Consider the following 19,278-nt stretch of genomic DNA (forward strand, 5'->3'; position numbering starts at 1 on the left):
GTAAAACTGTATTGTAACATCATGCACATCTGCCAAGTGCAGGCGGTCGAACAATAAGAAAAAGTAAAATAAGCAAGTAAAAAAAACAAGGTTAGCGGTCCTTCACAAGGCACTGTATCATCTTTAACACATACACATTTTACTCAAACCTTTGTAACTTTGTAACTTAACACTTATACTGTAGGACAAATAGGTCCTACGTTTGTGCCGTATTTGTCCAGCTGTGCATTTTGCTGGAATAATTCAGCTGAAGGAATGTGCTCAAGGGTACAACAGCAGTTTCTTGCCTGGGAACTGGACCTATGACCTAGGTACTATTCCAGAACACTTCAGGCATTTATTATCTTTTCCACAGCCTGAGAGATGCACCTGTTTTAATATTCGAGATACAGTACTATAACTACTGAAAAGCAATAAACTATCAATACTTCTAGATACTCACCTTTCTCTTCACAAACTTGTCCCAGTAGTTACTTGGGAAAGATCTAGAAATACATTTAACAAAATACATTTAGAAAAGAATCCTACGGTACAGTGAATTCATTGATTAGTGAATGATTCTATTATTGAATGGCTAGTCTGTACTGTCACAGGTTGTATCGGCTGTGAAAAGTCACCAGGAAATACAGATAAACCCTGCAATCTGCAATTCCTGTACTGCACTGGTCTGTATCAAAAATACCAGTGACCACTCCTGCACTGCACTGGTCTGTATCAATGTACCAGTGACCCATCCTGTACTGCACTGGCCTGTATCAATGTACCAGTGACCACTCCTCTACTGCACTGGTCTCTATCAAAATACTAGTGACCACTCCTGTATTGCACTGGTCTCTATCAAAATACTAGTGACCAGTCTTGTACTGCACTGGTCAGTATCATTGTACCAGTGATCACTCCTGTACTGCACTGGCCTGTATCAATGTATCAGTGACCACTCCTCTACTGCACTGATCAGTATCAATGTATCAGTGACCACTCCTGTACTGCACTGGTCAGTATCAATGTATCACTGACCACTCCTGTACTGCACTGGTCAGTATCAATGTATCAGTGACCACTCCTGTACTGCACTGGTCAGTATCAATGTACCAGTGACCACTCCTGTACTGCATTGGCCTGTATCAATGTACCAGTGACCGTTCCTGTACTGTATCATTTTCTTACGGTGTGTTGAGGACCAGTCTGTCCCACTGTCCTTTGATGTCATCATCCTCAGGCTGTTCTGTGATGTAAAGACCATCAAACTCCAGTTTCCGGGCCAGTTCCTTCTCTCTCTTGAAGATGACCAGTGGGACCTGGAGAGAGGGGCAGGGGAGACAATGGGCACTACTGTGGATTTCCAGGGGAGTGAGAAGGAGCAGCTTTCTTGATACTGCAGACAGTAAGGGGTTTTCTGCACTGTGCAAGCCCATGCGAGCTCTCTTCAGTTTCCCTGTGCTAATCACATTACTTCCTGTGCTCTGCCTTCATTTCACAGACATGGGTACTGCCATTGCCATAACTCTCTGCATTACTTTCTCCACAGTCTACCACAGTAACCGGGCTCAGTGTTCATGTAGGTGGGTATTAGTGCAGCATGCAGGACTATACTAGACGCTGCATGGTTTGAGATGGACACATGTAGCCTTAAGCCTGCAGTCATCTGCCTTTCAGTTCTGTCAGAACTTTCCATCAAAACCCAGAATATCGAGAGATTTCCTTTTTTGTTTCTATACCCCAGCAGCATCTCTTTTACAGCTGTTTCTTTGTTCTCAATGTGTCCTAGACAAGTTTGTACTGGGGAATAGTTGATTACATGGTGTGCTTTGGCAATGCTGTAATGGACCTGTCATGCCATGCCAGTAATACCTTTTGAATCAAACTGGTTTGCACTGTGCCAAGAACTTGTCCTGCCCTCTACTCCTCAGACTGCAGAGAGAGGTTAATACACAGACACCACACACTGCCCTCACCCAGGGAAACGCCTTTCTACTTTCAAATTCATTTTCGTACTTGCAAATATTGTACTTCTGAATCAAAACCCAGTATGTTTCCTGTCACCCTGCTACACTTACACCTATACCGAACCAAACACATATACCAAAACAATTGAAAAAATGTCTATTTCTCTATACCCCCTCTGTCCTCTCTGCCTCATCTGAAAAGGAAAGACCCAGCCGCACAGAGAAGCCCAAGTTTCACAGCCCAGGACAGACAGACTGGAGGGCCTGACCTTGAGGCAGTTGTAGCCGATGATGCACAGGAAGGAGATGAGGGTGTGGATGATGGCCAGGAAGGCCAGTGCGGGCTCCATGTACCCTGTGCTCTCCTCCAGGAAGTAATAGACCGGCCCTTCCTCCTCCTCCTCCTCTCCACCTCCTTCCTCAAATCCGGAGCCCTCACCCTCGTCATCAAACAGCCCAGAGCCCTCAAACTCATCCTCTCCTGGCGGAGAGTCTGATACCTGCACAGGGAGACATACAGGTGCACTGAGACAGTGATGGTAAACACAGTGAGACACAGAGACACAGCTGGACAGTGAGACACACTGAGACAGTGAGACACAAACATAGTGAAGAGTCAAAGAAATAAAAATAAAAAATAAAATAAATAAAAAAGACAGAAACAAAGTGGGACAAACACAGTAAGACAGTGTTTTAAAGACCAAGACACAGTTAGACAAAGAGACTGATTAGACACACTGAGGCAGAGATTTACAGATACACACAGTTGCTGGACCAGACGTTCAGAGCTTACCCTGTAGAATAGTAAGATGAAGTTCAGAGCGAAAGCCACAAACAGAGCCAGGAAACGCAGGTTGTAGAAATTACGGGACAGGTAATTCTGCACAGCAGAGACCAAAAATAAAGAAACTGTCAGTGCTCTGAGCTTCAGTGCACAGTGTCATCACAGAGGTCTTCTTGTACCTTGACTTCTTTTTTACCCATAACACTTTACAGTACTATACTAGTACAAGAGAACATTCTACAGCTCTGATAATGATGGACAGTTAATGTGAAGCAAGACAATGTTTTTACAGTATAATGCTGAAATGTTAATGGGAAATTAAACACGATCAGATTCAGTGTCTTTAAAGTATCTACAGGCCTAATGAAGATGAATATTAATGTGAAGCTACAGAGGATCAGACTGAGTGTCTTTACAGGTTCTACAGATCTGGTGAAGGTGTGTTAATGTGAAGCTACAGAGGATCAGACTGAGTGTCTTTACAGGTTCTACAGATCTGGTGAAGGTGTGTTAATGTGAAGCTACAGAGGATCAGACTGAGTGTCTTTACAGGTTCTACAGATCTGGTGAAGGTGTGTTAATGTGAAGATACAGAGGATCAGACTGAGTGTCTTTACAGGTTCTACAGATCTGTTGAAGGTGTGTTAATGTGAAGCTACAGAGGATCAGACTGAGTGTCTTTACAGGTTCTATGGATCTGTAAAGACACTTTACAGGGTCCCAGGTGAAGGAGTGTTAATGTGAAGATACAGCTGATCTAGCGGTGGTCATGACAGGGCTGTTGTTGTGATGAAGTGTCTCAGCTCCTCACCAGGAATTTAATCCTTTGGATCTCCAGCTCGTTCCAGAACTCAAACCCGTCCTGGGAGCCCGTCTGTTTCTGCTCTCTCTTCATCTTCTTCTTCTTCTTCTTCTTTTTCTGGGGTTCTTCCTCCTCTGGGGCAGCCTCCTCTTCCTCCTTCTCAGCTTTCTCTCCATTCTCAGCACTGTGAGAGGGGGCGCATCAGGGGGAGCAGGGGAGGTGGGCAGTGGGGAATGAGAGTGAGAGAGGGAAACAGGAGGATGTCACATGATGAGGAATACAGAGTGAAAAAAGAGTGAGAGGGAGCTCAAGATGGAGGGATAGAAGAGATAAATTAGGAGAGTTAAGAGAAAGAGATAGAGGGGAAAGAACAGAGAAGGGGAGAACAGAGTGGAAGAGGAGAAAGAGGTAGAGCATGAGGGCCAAGGTTACTCACTCGGCCTTCTCGGGCTCCGGGGGTGGCTCCTCTATCACCTGTGGCTCCGGCTCGGGTTCTTGTTCCTCTCCAGACAGCTGGGACACAGGGGACAGACAGGAGAGATGGGTAAGACAGTGCAGAGAGAACAGAAGGGACAGAGAGAAGTGAGAGACAGAGAGGACAAGGGGACACATTTGACAGAGAGGACAGAGGGGTCAAGGTTAAAGTCTGGACGAACAGGTATGGTATTGGGCAGTGTTTATATCGTGGTGTGCCATGCAGTTTGCTGTGAACACACAAGTGTCAAGCCACAACACAGGATTTGTATAGTGTAATGCATTTATCTGCAGCATGCTCAGTGCTCTCCAAATGTATTCATAGCCCTGATGAAACATCATATAGCAAAGATTTCTAGACTGGACAATGTTTCTTGCTGAAGAAATTCTGAAAATTCTCCAAAGCAGTCTTAGCTGTACTGCACTACCTACTACAAATCATACTACTGTATAATTACATTATAATATTCAATTTAAGTGAGACAAATGATCTAATCTGTAACTCATTCTGCTATATACTGTATTTTTTTTCTTCCTACTTTATCATGGTGTCTGAGTAAATCTAGAGCGCATTAGATATTAGAAACATAGTTTCTAACTTTTCTGTAAAAGCTCTTAGTATTGGGAGTTTAAGCTTCAGGCACATTATGATCATGGACTATGATGTGTTTTGGTGATTCTTTCGGTGACCTGTCAAATATCTGCATTTTTCTTTCTTGTGTCCACATGAATGCCCTTGAACTTTATTTCTATGTGCTTTGACTTATAGTGCCAGTTGGAGAGCACTGCATTGATTCAGGCATCAGAGCAGGATCTGTGAGTGATTCCAGTGCAGAAACACTACCCAGTGCAGAGCAATACTGTGTTGTGTCTGTCTGTCCAGCAATGTGTCTGTCTGTCCAGCTCTGCGCAGGAGCAGTGTGATCCCAGTGTGGAAACACTACCCAGTGCAGAGATACTGTGCTGTGTCTGTCTGTCCAGCACTGTGTCTGTCTGTCCAGCTCTGCGCAGCAGCAGTGTGATCCCAGTGTGGAAACACTACCCAGTGCAGAGTGATACTGCGCTGTGTCTGTCTGTCCAGCTCTGCGCAGGAACAGTGTGAGAGTGATACTGCACTGTGTATGTCTGTCCAGCTCTGTGTATGTCTGTCCAGCTCTGTGCAGGAGCAGTGTGATCCCAGTGTGGAAACACTATTCAGTGCAGAGTGATACTGCGCGGTGTCTGTCCAGCTCTGCACAGCAGCAGTGTGATCCCAGTGTTAACATACTGTAGTGAGCGGGACAGGTAGGGAAGGGATGATCTTAAGAGAGAAAAAACTGTGTGGGTGAAGGTGAATTGATCCAGCATCTCTCTGTTTAGCAATTTGGGTGTGCTTTTGCATTCACATTCCCCTACCATTTTCCTTTTGGCCAGCGGGGTGCCCTCGGGAGTAGGGGGCTCCACAGGGGTAGTTTCCCCGATATCGCCCAGTCCTCCAGGGGCATCAATGGATGCCATCCTGCCACCTTCCTTCCGATCCCCGAACATGTCCTGTGCTTCCTCCTCGGCTTCTTCACCCTTGCCGGTTTCCAGCAGGTCGCCAGCAGCGCCCGAGTCGAGCTCCTCATTTCCGCCAGAGTCAGCGGGCAGGTCGCCGTGGACCTCATCTTGCGTGGGGTCGGGCATGCTGGCCAGCAGCTCTGTGACGGTGATGTTCTTGGCTCCTTCAACCAGGCCGCCGCCGAACAGCGTGTGCCAGATGAGCAGGAAGAAGCCCTTGCACACGCTGTAGATGAAGTGCAGGATTCCCATCAGCAGAGTCCAGAATAAAGAGGCAAGCCCCACCACCATCTCCTTCAGCGTCATCTTCTTCAGCTTGCGGTACTGCCGACGAAGGTTGCGGAAAGTGAACATGCCCAGGAAGTGGAAGACACTATTGACGAAGTCGGCAAAGGCTGAGCTGGATTCTGGCTGGTGTCCCGACTCTCCATTCCCCTCTCCGCCCTCTCCTGCTCCTCCTCCACCTCCCACCACCTCTCCTCCAACGTCTTCCTCGTCCACTTCCTCCCTCCCCTCCTCCTCGGTCTCGGATATCTGTGAGGCGATCTGCATCTCGAAGATGGTGTCCTCGCAGAAGTTGACGAAGAGCTCCATCTTCTCCGACTCACCGCCCTCGTTGACCACGTCGAAGATGAACTGCCGCTTGGACTCCTTCACCTGTGGCATCTCCCACTGCGTGCGGTTGGCCTCGCTGATCTCAAAGTAGATGCGCTCGATCCTCTTGCTGGCGCCCATGATCTCGATGCGGCCCAGGAAGGGGCGGAAGTAGTTCAGCACGCTCTCGGCCTGCTCCAGGAAGTTCTGGAGGCGAGTGTCATGTGGGACGTGCTCAGAGAGGTTGGTCAAGAGCACGGCAATGTTGAAGCCAATGTCCTTGGCAGGCTCCTGGAAGCGGTTGGCAAACTCCTCGAAGTTAATCATCTCGTTCTCATCAGCCTCGGAGCAGGAGAGGAGGAACTGAATCTCGGAAGGAGAATACTGCTTCTGGCTGTCCATAGCCTTCTGGAAGTCCTTCTTGGAGATAAGCCCCCTGGGATCAGTAACATAGTCCCGGAAGGCATCCGAGGCCACAATATCCTTGAGCTTGAGGAACATGTCAAAGAATTTGAGAATCATCTCCACATTGCTGGAAGACTCCACTAGCATGTCCACCATCTGCCGGGCAATGGTGCCGTTTACCACATTGCCTGGAGACAAAAAAAGAGTTGGGAAAGGGAGAGCAAGAGAAGGATGGAGAAAGACAATGGAATGGGGACAAGACAACGAGGGAGTGAGTGAAGGAAGAAGGGAGAAAGAAGGTGAGATTGATACACATAAGGAGAGAAAGACAACGGTGATAAGTGAGAAGAATGGAGGGAGAAAGGACAAGGATGCAGGGAAGGAAAAATAGGATGGGAAGAGAGAAAGAAGTAAAGGGTTAATTATAAAGTTTCAAGGTACAGAGGCTAGAGACAGACAACAGAGACGGAAAGAAATTGTTTTACACTGTAGCAGAGAAAGAGGCAGAGTAATAACGGGCATAAAGACAGAGAAAAAGAAAATGAAACAGCACATAGATAGCCGACAGACAAAAAGTGGAAATGCCTCAGTACCCTGCAGAACTAAGCAACTGAGAGTCAGCAGACACTCACACAAAGACAGCAAGTCTTACCCTCCAGTAGAGACAGCAGCATGACCACCATGTCCTTCTGCAGGTCCAGCAATTCCTTCAACAGCCCAATCTGACTGGAGTCCTAAGACACAATACACACAACACACAGCGCACAGCACACTGTGACAGTGGTTCTATGTCCGCCCTGCCCGAGCCCCTAAACTACAGCTCCATGCAGGAGCCCAGAGCTCCTGGCTTTACAGTATCTAAAAATACTGGCTAACAAAGCTGATCTTGTCCAATCAAGACAACAGCTGGGTAGAAGAGGTGTCCAAGGCTTTTCCTGGAGGACCTGAAAACGTCACTCTATGTGACTGGGGGAGACAAAATACACAGCAACACCTTCCAATGATGCTCTCTGCTGCTGAACAAACAGACTTAGTAGTAATATACTGAAGAGGAAGGCCGCCTCAGGGGATATTCTCACTCAATTTTGCTCTCACTTTTTGTCTTCATAACCTCCTCTCTGGAAAAGCAGGCGCTTTCATGATCAGAGTAGTTATCTTCCCAACAATCTTGAACAAGGAGCTGTAAAGGAGCCACAGCCCAGCATTGTAATCTTTGTTCCATTTTTATAGACATGGTCCTTGTGCAGTTGAGAGCATGTGTGAGGAACAATCCTGTAAACTGCCATGGAAGAGCCTGGCTTTTCAGGCAGCAGGTGACATTCCTACTTCAGACAGCAGGCCCTCAGCCTTCCAGGGTGGAGATGGGAGATGGAACTGAAGTGACACCTTCAGCAATACGTTTTTCAAAACTACAAGAGGACATGGCCCAGACTGGACCAGTGATATCTGGTATAGGGTTGCAGTATATATTGGACTGGACTACAGGGCTCAGTCTGCGCCTTAAGAGGAAGCTTTAATTGGTTGAGCCACTGTAGTGCTTCCTTGCCTATTAATACCCAGACTGATTCATTAGCTTTCCTTCCAAGAGCAGGATTACCTAAGAGGATGCCCTTCTTTATATTCTGGCAGAACCTGGAATGGCTCAGACTGCTGCAGTAGGAGATTGCCTGCTGCTGATCAGAGACCAGACTGACACTGGGCATGCTGGGCGTAACAGGGGGAGAGTCAGTGATCTCTGGGCCGCTGGGACCTTACCTCAGAGTGAGATCTACTCCAGAAATGATCCTGGTGTGCATTGTAATAACAAAATACACATTTCAATAATAATATCATCATCATAACAACAGAAGACAGGCTGACTGACAGGCAGACAGATGATTTACAGAAGGTACAGATCATGCCAATCCCTGACATGTAGCACAAAGTATTCCAATCTGATTAGCACACTTTCGCAACATGACTGGCAAAGTAGACAGGGATCACAAATCAGCAACAAATGGACATACACACACGCAGGTCTATAAGCATACAGGGACACACTCATTGATCTCTGTGCCACAAGCACACTTTTCCTGCAGAAAACAGTATACAGTACATGTTGCTCTGAAGGACTTACAGTACATCCTCCTATGGCTGCCAAACTGGCAACACTCGTGACATGCAAGAGCCCCAACATTCATACGTGAAGCTGGTAAATTCACAGCTCTGCAAACAAGGCTTAGCAAAAATATAAACTGTACAGATACAGTGCCCTGCCGAAATAAAATCAGCATCTACAAAACTGGCCGAAATATCCAGTTTTGCAATGTCACTACCATACATGGGATATACAGCAAAAATCAGCCACTGACATGAGCATCTGCGTCAGGCTCTATAAAAACACAACATGGCAAGTTATTTCAGTTACTGCTGTGTTAGTGTACGCTCTGTTTTATAATTAGTGTTGTCAGATGGACATTATACCACTAGGTCAATGGTTCTCAGCTCAACAAAGCACATCTCTAAAATTTGGGATCTTCAGTGCCAATTCTCCAGATTATGGCACTTTTCACTTTGCAAATTACCTGATGTTTAGAGACAATATAAAATTGAGTTAGCCTGAGTTCCTTTCTCTGCTAGAGCTCATTAGTTTTTGTGAGAGCTGGCAGCAGTGCACACAGTGGCCCTGTGCTACTGAACCAAAAGTTCCCAACAGTTCCCAGCCTGCCAGACAGACAGGACGGGACAGAGTGAGGCCTGACTGTCGCAACAGGGACTGCTTCACCCTCTCCAGAAGCTTCCTACAGTACACTCCAACATGAACATGTCTCCCAACCCTTGCATTAAACCTGACAAAGCCACCCTTCACCACAACACATCTCTTGATCCTAAATAAAAAAGCACTGCTACCTCTAACCAGAAGGTTCTGTACAATGCTGAACCTTTAATTATTACCCATCACTGAACTGCACTGTACTGCAGTGCTTCACACTGCTTTGAACTGTACTACACTGTACCGAACAACCCCACACCAGGCTGGACTAGAATTTTACTAAACTGTATAGTGCTACATGATGGATTGTACTGTATGACACTGTACTACACTGCAATAATCTTTACTGCACTTTGCTGTAGTGCACTATATTGATCTATAATATGCTGGACTGTATTCTTCTTACCTGCAGTGTGCTAATATTAAGCATACTATATTAAGCAGTAGTCTATCATAATGCACTGTAGCATTTCTCTCCTGTACTGTATCGCACTATACTGATAATCAATGTACTGTACCATTTAATGCAGGATATTTCACCAATCTGTCCCGCAATAAGCTGTTTTGTAACCTATGTACAATATGTTAAAGAGAGTACAACTTATTTCAGCTGTATTAAAGTGACACTTGGGTCACAGCGTTTCAAAAGCACAGTCAGCCCCACTCTGTTGCTTAAATCTAGAAAACGATCTTTAAAAGAAAGCGTCCCACACAAGAGCAGAGCAGGTGCTCTGATTTGTTTTCAGTCCTTATGGCCTCCCGCACAATGTCAAACAAGGACAATGAAGAAAGAAGAGAAACAGAAGCAAGAAAGGTATGTTCACTTTGATAAAAAAGGGCTGTCTGGAGATCACTGCCTGTGCCCCCCTTCACCTCTGTCTGTCTCACCCTATCAGTCTATGTCTGCCTCACGTTGTCCCAGTCCATTTTTCAGTCTCACCCTGTTTCTGTCTCCCACTCTCTTTCTCTCTTACATTGTGTGAGTCTCTATTTCTCAGTCTCACAGTGACTCTGTCTCACCTGAGAGTGATGCTGTCTAACCCTGTCTGACTCTCACTGTCTCACCTTGTCTCTATATCTCAGTCTCGCAGTGACTCTGTCTCACCTGAGAGTGACTCTCTAACCCTGTCTGACTCTCACTGTCTCACCTTGTCTCTATATCTCAGTCTCACAGTGACTCTGTCTCACCTGAGAGTGACTCTCTAACCCTGTCTGACTCTCACTGTCTCACAGTCACTCTATATCTCAGTCTCACAATGACTCTGTCTCACCTGAGAGTGACTCTCTAACCCTGTCTGACTCTCACTGTCTCACAGTGTCTCTATATCTCAGTCTCACAGTGACTCTGTCTCACCTGAGAGTGACTCTCTAACCCTGTCTGACTCTCACTGTCTCACAGTCACTCTATATCTCAGTCTCACAATGACTCTGTCTCACCTGAGAGTGACTCTCTAACCCTGTCTGACTCTCACTGTCTCACAGTGACTCTGTTTCACCTGAGAGTGACTCTCTAACCCTGTCTGGCTCTCACTGTCTCACCTTGTCTCTATATCTCCGTCTCACAGTGACTCTGTCTCACTCTTTCTCACCTTGTCTCTGTCTTTCTCACAGTCTCACACTCTCTACCTGTGGGGCAGGGCAGGGAGCTGCAGCGGACAGTGCTTGCCTGGCGGGGCGGACTGAGCAGCTGTGAAAGAGACCAGCAGTAGGACCAGAAAAGCAGGGACAGTAAAAAAGCAGCTTTGCGGGCTGTGGGCTGTGCATGAGATGGCAGCTGTGACAAACACAGATTCTTACTCCGTTTCGAAGTCCAGGGGCAGGGTGCATCTGTCACGCATCAGAATAAAAATGTTATACACCAACATTTTTAATACCATTTTTGTATTTGTTTTATCTTTATTTGTTAGTCTCTCCTTTTTAATCTGATAATACTTGAGTCTTTACTTTCCATTGTCTCTGTGCTGCTGTACATGTGGAGAAGTATCCTGTGACTGACACCCTCTTGCTACAGTCCAGACTGTGTTATGGACACACACACACACACGCAGCAGGCAGGGTATCTCAGGCTTAGCTCTAGGACATTACAGATCATAGCTCCCTTTCTGCCTTGATCTCTCTCAGGACATCACAGTGTGATGTGAGGGAGGGGTGTGTGTGCGTGTCGGTGTGCTTCTGCAGCAACTGCTACTGTCGTGCTGAAGTGTCAGTGTGTTCATGCACAGCAGCTCTCAGCCAATGGAAACTAGGAGATTTGGGGACCAGAGGTACTGTCCTGCTGAGGAGGGTTTGAAATGCTCTGAGCCCCAATACAGAGGGAGTTTACAGAGTCCACGGATCTTACTGCTGCGGAGATCATGGGTGTAGTGCGCTTCCAAGATGTAGCCATAAGAACCCTGCAATATACAGTATGCTGCCCAGCGTGCTCAGCAACATCATGTTTCTGACGGCTTTATTCATTTGGTTGACACTTAAACTTTCTTTTTTAAGCCTTTGCAACAAGGAACTGCCTCTTATTTTTCCTATTTTTCTTATTCTCCACACCCACCCAAATTCTAATCACCAGTTGTTCCTGCATGTGTCAGATCACAGCAGAGAGAATAAGGAAGAGCCAACGGTGGCACTGCAAACCCGCAGGCTACCGGCCAGCTGCAGGGGCTGCCATTTCTCCCAGAGCTGAGAGGGAGCCTGGACAGCTAATCGCACTATAGTCCCGGTCCTGGCGGCAGTCTGCCAACACTGCTGACTAGCACACAGGGGGACTCCATCACACTGGGCTAGCGAAGTGACCCAGGCTCGAACCCGTGGCATCGGTGTCCCAAGCAATCGGTTCATCGCTGCTGGATCCCGTTGGCACACTGTCACATGCAGGCAGGATAGAAACCTCCTCCCCGACAGCTGCCTCGTTTTCCCTGACTGCTCCAACAGCAGAGCTAAGGCCATTAGATCCCACTGGCAGGGCCGCAAGATCAGAAGTGCCCAGATGTCCTGCCCCACTGAAGCCCACTCTCTGTGGGGAGTCCAGGCCAAAGTGGGAATTCTGACTAAAACCTGAGTGGAACCAGCGACAACTGGACTACAGCTTCCACTCTTTGCTGTGAACAGGTGACGTCCAAGGCCGAGCCAGTCAGCAGACCCCAGTGCCGTGTGTCTTTTGCAGGTAGACCTTGGTGGAGGCTGATGGGAAATGTAACAAGAAGCATGGAGTGTGCTGCCTTCAGCACCGGTCCTGGAGGACCCCTCTCTCAGTGTTCCCTCCAGCTGGGCTCTCCCTGCACCCCCAGACCTTTCTGACCTGCTCCTGTGCTCAGCCTTAGCTTTCAGAAACTCTGTTACTAACGCTTTGTCAGAAGGAAATAGAGTAAAAGATTGGTATTCATGAGGGTTAGGTTCCCTGAGTTGTACGTAAATGGTGAATTTGCAAACACAAAACCTAATACCTTACAGGAAAAATAGGGTATGGTTCTGCACCTCACCAAAACATACATTTCCATATAATAATTTTTTAGAAGTGTTAACTATTTCAGAAATACCATTAGTAAGTACTGGTATAGGTAGAAAGTATTTTAAATGAAAATGAGCACTGGAAGCTGAATGAGGGGAGATGGGGACTCTGATGCTGTCCAGGGTTGATAATCAGTACTGTAACCATCCAACCTCTTGTGAGCCTTAATAATCCACTAGAGACCACTAGAGACAAAGTGATAAGAGCTCAGCTGGAGTGAAAAACAGGCGCCACAGAGTCCTGCAGGACCAGAGGACCAGATCTGACTAATAGGGCTCCAGAGGACAGTGAGCCCAAGGAAAGTTTGTGATGTGATGTTGAAAGCGTTTTCCAGCATTGATAACTTGATTCCTAGATGTTTTTTTTTAATGATTGGCCTTCAAAAGACAAAGCGAAAAGCTACATACTATCAAGTGTGACTGGGTCATCAAAGTATTGCAATGGAAATTGGACTCCAGGATCTCCTCCTGTATTCATCTCTGCATTCTCCCAAACCCCCTCCAGCATCCTCGACCAGCCTGATTTTACAGCAGGAAAACAGGAGAGATGCTCCAATCGTTTGGAGAGAAATACAAAAATGCTTGTTCCAAAAAAACACAACCCGATGTGTAACTTCTGAATTGAAAAGCAACGTTAGACTTATATAGACAAACACCCACAAGTCAGATCATGAAATTAACCAGAATTAGATCTGAGAAGACAGGTGGAAATCAGACCACAATCAGACAGGAACCACACACCAGCGGCTGCAGATTAAGGGGGGAGGGACGCTCAAGTTAAAGGTGAGAATTCCACAGAGAGCCAGGAGCACTCACTTACTTCACCCTTCGCCAGTCATAAGGACAAGATTCACAAAATCATGACTTTGGTGCTGTCCCTGCAACAGCTGTTTCCCACTGCCTCCTGAAGGCCTGACTGCCTGCAAGTCTCTAAAATCGGTTTCCTCCGCTGCATCCTGACTGAGGTTTCACAAGGAGCAGATGAGCACACTGCAGGGGTGGAGTACCAGGAGTACCAGTGTGTTTACAGTGCACTTAAAGGGCTCCCTGCTTTTTGAATATAAACTGCAGCAGTAAAGGACCCTTTGCTGGCTTCCTGAAGAAACAACAATGACGTTAGTCTGTGCTGCAGAAGTCTTACACGATGTTGATTTGAGAAATACCAATACATTTCTGAATGTGGGGCATGAATATTTTGTGTCTTTTTTAAAAAGGGAAGTCTGAGTGCATTACGCTCTCTGCTCTCTCTTGCTTTCTGCCTCACACAAATGGCGGGACTTGCACTGCCCACACTGCACATCAGTCTGGAGACCAGTGCCTGATTTGGGACAATGGCTTTGGCGTTTCAGGGCAGCCCTAATTCTCCACTGGTCTAAGAGAGCAGCAGGTGTGCGGTGGGAGCTGTGAGGGGAAGGGTCGTACCTGCGCCAGCTTCATCATCATGTGGGCGAAGACGTGCAGGAAACCCACCACTGCGTCCCACAGCCTGCTGTGAGCCAGGGACTGCTGGTTACCCGTGCAAGGGCCCTGAGAGACAGGCAGGCAGAGGGCAGACAATGAACACTGCTGTCCTACTTAATCATTAATAATGTGCAGCTGCATCCAGAGATACTTTCTGTATACTTCCGAATGCTCCACATTTAAAAGCATTCTGCATATTAACCTGTATGTACTCTGTCAGACTGTATTTGTCAGACTGTATTTGTCTGTATGCACTCTGTCAGACTGAATTTGTCTGTTTGCATTCTGTCAGGCTGTATTTATCTGTATGCACTCTGCTGGACTGTATTTACCTGTATGCACTTTGCTGGACTGTATTTACCTGTATGTACTCTGTCAGACTGTATTTGTCAGACTGTATTTGTCTGTATGCACTCTGTCAGACCGAATTTGTCTGTTTGCACTCTGTCAGGCTGTATTTATCTGTATGCACTCTGCTGGACTGTATTTACCTGTATGCACTCTGCTGGACTGTATTTACCTGTATGTACTCTGTCAGACTGTATTTGTCAGACTGTATTTGTCTGTATGCACTGTCAAACCGAATTTGTCTGTTTGCACTCTGTCAGGCTGTATTTACCTGTATACACTCTGCTGGACTGTATTTACCTGTATGTACTCTGTCAGGCTGTTGAACACCTGTTTGGCCACGTTCATGGCTTTGGAGAAGTTTCTCTTGCCTGGCTCATCAATGGTGTCTTTCCCAGAATAATACCAGTAGAAATCACTGATAGACTCCTGCAAAGAAACATGATAGAAAAGCTTGGTGTTACTGTATTACAGAATGTATAATGAAGTCACTGAAGATACACCACGGGTTCACTATTTACTTAAATGGAATGATAGTACCAGGAAACAGCATGGTGTTTAGTGTGGTTTGGTTATTGTATACTGTAAGATATGACAGACTATTAGTGTACCATAGTGATTATTAATATTTCTCGATATGTGGGCATCAGTGTGGTGTTTGTGTTAGTATGGTTGCATGTAATGACAAGAATTCAGTGCTCGTCAATTGTGGAGAAATTGTCAGTGTGTGTTACAGCCCCTATCAGTCAGTGTGAAGGAGGGTGTGTATCAGGGTATGTGTGAAGGCGTCTAGAATGACATTTTTCTATCTTGGATATTCCCCCCACCACCAGCAGAAACATGCTAGTTGCAGATTAGGTATTTAGGAGTGAGGGAACTCAAACTATGAGCTAGTCTTTGAGTTTTTATTTTTCTGCATTTGCCTGTGTGTCAGGGCCTTGCTGTATTGGTGACTGCGAGATATCTGTGACATATTGGTGACTGCATCACGGCAGGCATTGGCGTTTGCCCTGGTGATGCCAGCAGTGGAGGTGGAAGTTACTGTCAGGGCGATGATGCCATTATCCTCTGTCAGAGGGCCAGGGTCTGGGGAGACTCTAACACCCTCCCTATAGCTCTCAGCTGAGGAACAGAGAGTATCTCTGCAATGCCACTACCACTCTCCCCGCAGCATGCAGAGGAGTGAGGACACTGCACCACAGGGCTGACGATGCTGTCAATGCTACCGGATCCACCGGAGGGGGGAGAGTGTCGCTGGACTGACAGTGACAGTACTGGCCCTACCATCCTCCAGCAGGGTGACCACAGAGGACAGTGTCAACAGGACAACTCCGCTCTCCCAGGAGTGTCAAACAGATAAAACACCTGTACTGACCCTGTGGGGTGTGGTGGGGGGTCTAGGGCTGCTTCTGTGTGACCCCTCTACATAAGCTTCAGCTGCCCTGCCACTAGAGGTCATCACAGATTCGCATGTGGTGAATTTAACTGGTGAAGGGTGAGAGTCACCTTCTCACAGGAGTTTCATTTTGACTATCAGCTTCGGTTTGGTATATAAAGGGATTCAAGCAGATAAATTAGATATTGTCTTTAGTGTCTACTGCAGAACTGCACAGTATGTTACTTTGCGCTGTTGCATGTCCATGTGCTCATGCCTCATGAGCAACTGGACGCCTGAACACACGGACCATGTGTTACTGTGGCAGTGTGGCACTGGGTGTGTACCTGGAGCCGAAGCAGGTAATCCACAGTGCAGATAATGATGTTGATAGTGGTGGTGTTCCCAGTCTGGGTCCGCAGGTAGTTTTGGAAATCTGCTCAGACACAGACGCACATGTTCAGGTGTTTATACATACACAAGGACTTCCCAGTCACTCCTGTTATTAACTGTTTTTTGACTCCATCAGAATTTAATTTGACATCAGGTGAGAACAGACTCAGAACATTTTTAGTTTTTAGCTGTAGACTTCATCTCAACAGTCCACACAGCACAAGCCTTATATTTGTTAGTGCCTTTTCTCAGATTTGGTCTTTACCAATGTAGCTCCACCTTCACATACTGTTTTCAAAAGTGCAACGAACCGAAGGCAGCGTACTAACGGGGGATGCACTTGTTGTTAGTATACAGCTCTGTACTAAACTAGTTCACAAGGTACATATCTATTGCTACACACTTGGCTGCTGAAATTAGTCTCCAGCTATGTAATGGTGTTCTCAGCTTCATTGAACCAAATGTTACAGCAGCTACAAACTTAAAAGAACATTCTCGCATGAAGTGCAACAAACCTGGCACATGAAACTGCATAAGGTTCATAGTATTGTGTATACATAAATGTAGCCTATCATAAAAAACAAATTACCAATAAGTACAGGATGAGTTTGTTTCTGTATCATTCATCAGTGAAATTTAAGCCACTGTGATACACTGCAACTTCAGCAGCTGTACTGGTTTTGTGGTGCACTGAAGTGGATGGTACAGTAAGTAGTTACATGCTCTCATCTGGAGAATTTTAGTACCCATACATCCATACAAGACCCCTTCAGTTTCTGCTTGGTAGAACGGCAGTTTCCTTCTTAGTACTATACTAAGTATGGGATCAGCTGGTCCCCAGTTTTTTTCATTGCAATTGAGCAGGCAGCGGATGATGATCCTGAGACAGTACCATACAGTACCATACTAGTTATTACACGTTAGTACATACAATTGACCCATTGAGCTTATGCTATAACATGGTCTGAATTTTACTCAGAACCCCTTAACTGCGGCAAAGACACACTGTCCACGGTGTAACACGGGGCTCACACACGCACCATTATTGTGGCCCTCGCACAGCAGCTGGAGGAAGCGGAACAGGTCGCAAGTGAACTCATCGTCCGCCATCACCTTCTCACCTGGAGAGAGAGTGGGACAGAGTGATGCACTAGGAAAGACAGTGGGAGACTTGCAGACAGAGAGAGAGGGAGTGTGTGTATGCTACACCATGACCCCAAGCATTTGCACAGACATGTCAGTGTGTCTGCGTGAGAGGTCTTGTCTAAACCACACTCCCTCCTTCCCTGTCCCCAGCGGTCAGTTACTGTTAGTAAGATACTCAGTGAGCACTGAGGATGGTGCTGTCTGTCCGTCGGTCTCAGAGCAGAGAGACAGCACCACCCCAACCCAAGATAAACTGTTCACAGGCAGCACACAGTCTCATACACAGCGTTCATTGTTCCCCTGTTCCTCAGCGGTGGCTGGAGGTAAAAGCTGTTATCAGAGGTATTTCAATGGAACTGATGGGGAAACGGATTGCTGATGTGTTGCCAGCCATTGGCATGAGAATCCTCCTTGACAGAGAGCGGAGCAGTGAAGAGCTGTGCGTGAAGGACAGTTGATATTGGGCCAGTAACACAAAGAGGCAGAGAGTCAGAAAGTCCAGACGTGAGGGTTAAGTCCCACCCTAACAGTTTATTGTAGATACACACAATCACAGACAGACGCTCCTGCAGCCTGGAGCCAACAGCAAGGAGAGAGAGAGAAGTGTGGTTAATAATAACAAAAATCGTATAGACAACAGCATGGCTGAGCTGGAGAGGTGGCAATACCGTACATGAGCACACACTGATACACGCTGACCGAAAGACAGGAAGGCAGGCATGAAGACACACAGTGACGCAGGCAAAGACGTGCTTTCAGATGGACATACACAGCGATACAGAGATGAAACATGCTGGCAGACAGACACAAACTCTCAGACCTGCTTGGACAGACACATAAACATGCACACTGAGAGAGAGACACAGATACATACTGTACAGTATGTACAGACAGATGGACACTGGGCCTGCTGGTCCTTACACTGCAGATACACGCTCATGCAGGACAGACCTACTGCACTCCACTAACTGCACTTAACTAGTATTAACATCAGAACTAGTAACACCCCTGGTATAATCAGTGTCAATGACATACAGTGTTAGTGCTGTCTTGTGATCACTGTCTGTAGCATTAACAACAGAATTACTGTAATAACACTAGTGGTATAATCAGTGTTAGTGCTGTCTTGTGATCAATGTCTGTAATATTAACATCATAACTACTGTAATAACACCACTGGCATAATCAGTGTCAATGACACACAGTGTTAGTGCTGTCTTGTGATCACTGTCTGTAGTATTAACAACAGAACTACTCTAATAACACCACTGGTATAATCAGTGTTAGTGCTGTCTTGTGATCACTGTCTACAGTATTAACATCATAACTACTGTAATATCACCAGTGGTATAATCAGTGTTAGTGCTAGTGATCACCGCAGGATGCTGACAGTGAATCACACACAGTATGGCTGTGATCTGATCTCGATTACTTGCAGGGGACACAAATAATGTGTTTGTGGGGCGCTGTGGAAATAGCACCCTGACCCTGCTGAGAGACCCTCCTCTCTGTTGGCTCTGCCAGTCTGGGCACAAGGACTCACCCGTGGTGTGACTCAAGAGAAGCGATCAGACAAAAACACAGTTGATTTGTTTCTTTTGCTCACTTATTTTTAGTTGGCCAGCCTATGATGGTTTTTTTGGAGTTACAGTAGGTCTGTGATGTTGCACTCAAACCAGAAAAAAACAACTTTCAAATTACTGTCCATTAACTGAGATAGTTAAGATACATAATGAATTAATCTATTAAAATCAATTC

The 19,278-nt window shown here is 46.3% G+C and overlaps 1 protein-coding gene across 23 annotated transcripts in view; it reads right to left on the reverse strand.

Annotated features, from left to right (window-relative positions):
• The window catches only part of ryr1b (ryanodine receptor 1b (skeletal)), a 114,288-nt gene that overhangs the window by 8,497 nt on the left and 86,513 nt on the right, over positions 1-19,278 (reverse strand). For 11 of the 23 annotated variants that reach the window (XM_088627805.1, XM_088627802.1, XM_088627809.1 and 8 more), the window contains 14 exons: positions 17,415-17,495; positions 16,329-16,417; positions 14,907-15,035; positions 14,220-14,324; positions 11,094-11,123; positions 8,300-8,329; positions 7,197-7,278; positions 5,402-6,732; positions 3,969-4,045; positions 3,542-3,716; positions 2,740-2,826; positions 2,216-2,446; positions 1,168-1,298; positions 443-485 (listed from right to left, as the gene is read on the reverse strand). In XM_088627805.1, the coding sequence (XP_088483931.1) occupies positions 443-485; positions 1,168-1,298; positions 2,216-2,446; positions 2,740-2,826; positions 3,542-3,716; positions 3,969-4,045; positions 5,402-6,732; positions 7,197-7,278; positions 8,300-8,329; positions 11,094-11,123; positions 14,220-14,324; positions 14,907-15,035; positions 16,329-16,417; positions 17,415-17,495 (2,621 nt within the window). The remainder of the gene's footprint in view (positions 1-442; positions 486-1,167; positions 1,299-2,215; positions 2,447-2,739; positions 2,827-3,541; positions 3,717-3,968; positions 4,046-5,401; positions 6,733-7,196; positions 7,279-8,299; positions 8,330-11,093; positions 11,124-14,219; positions 14,325-14,906; positions 15,036-16,328; positions 16,418-17,414; positions 17,496-19,278) is intronic. The other 12 variants (XM_088627821.1, XM_088627820.1, XM_088627816.1 and 9 more) reach the window with 2 other exon arrangements.

Source organism: Lepisosteus platostomus, chromosome 4 (genome assembly GCF_059453375.1).
Source record: "Lepisosteus platostomus isolate fLepPlt1 chromosome 4, fLepPlt1.hap1, whole genome shotgun sequence".
Taxonomy (NCBI): domain Eukaryota; kingdom Metazoa; phylum Chordata; class Actinopteri; order Semionotiformes; family Lepisosteidae; genus Lepisosteus; species Lepisosteus platostomus.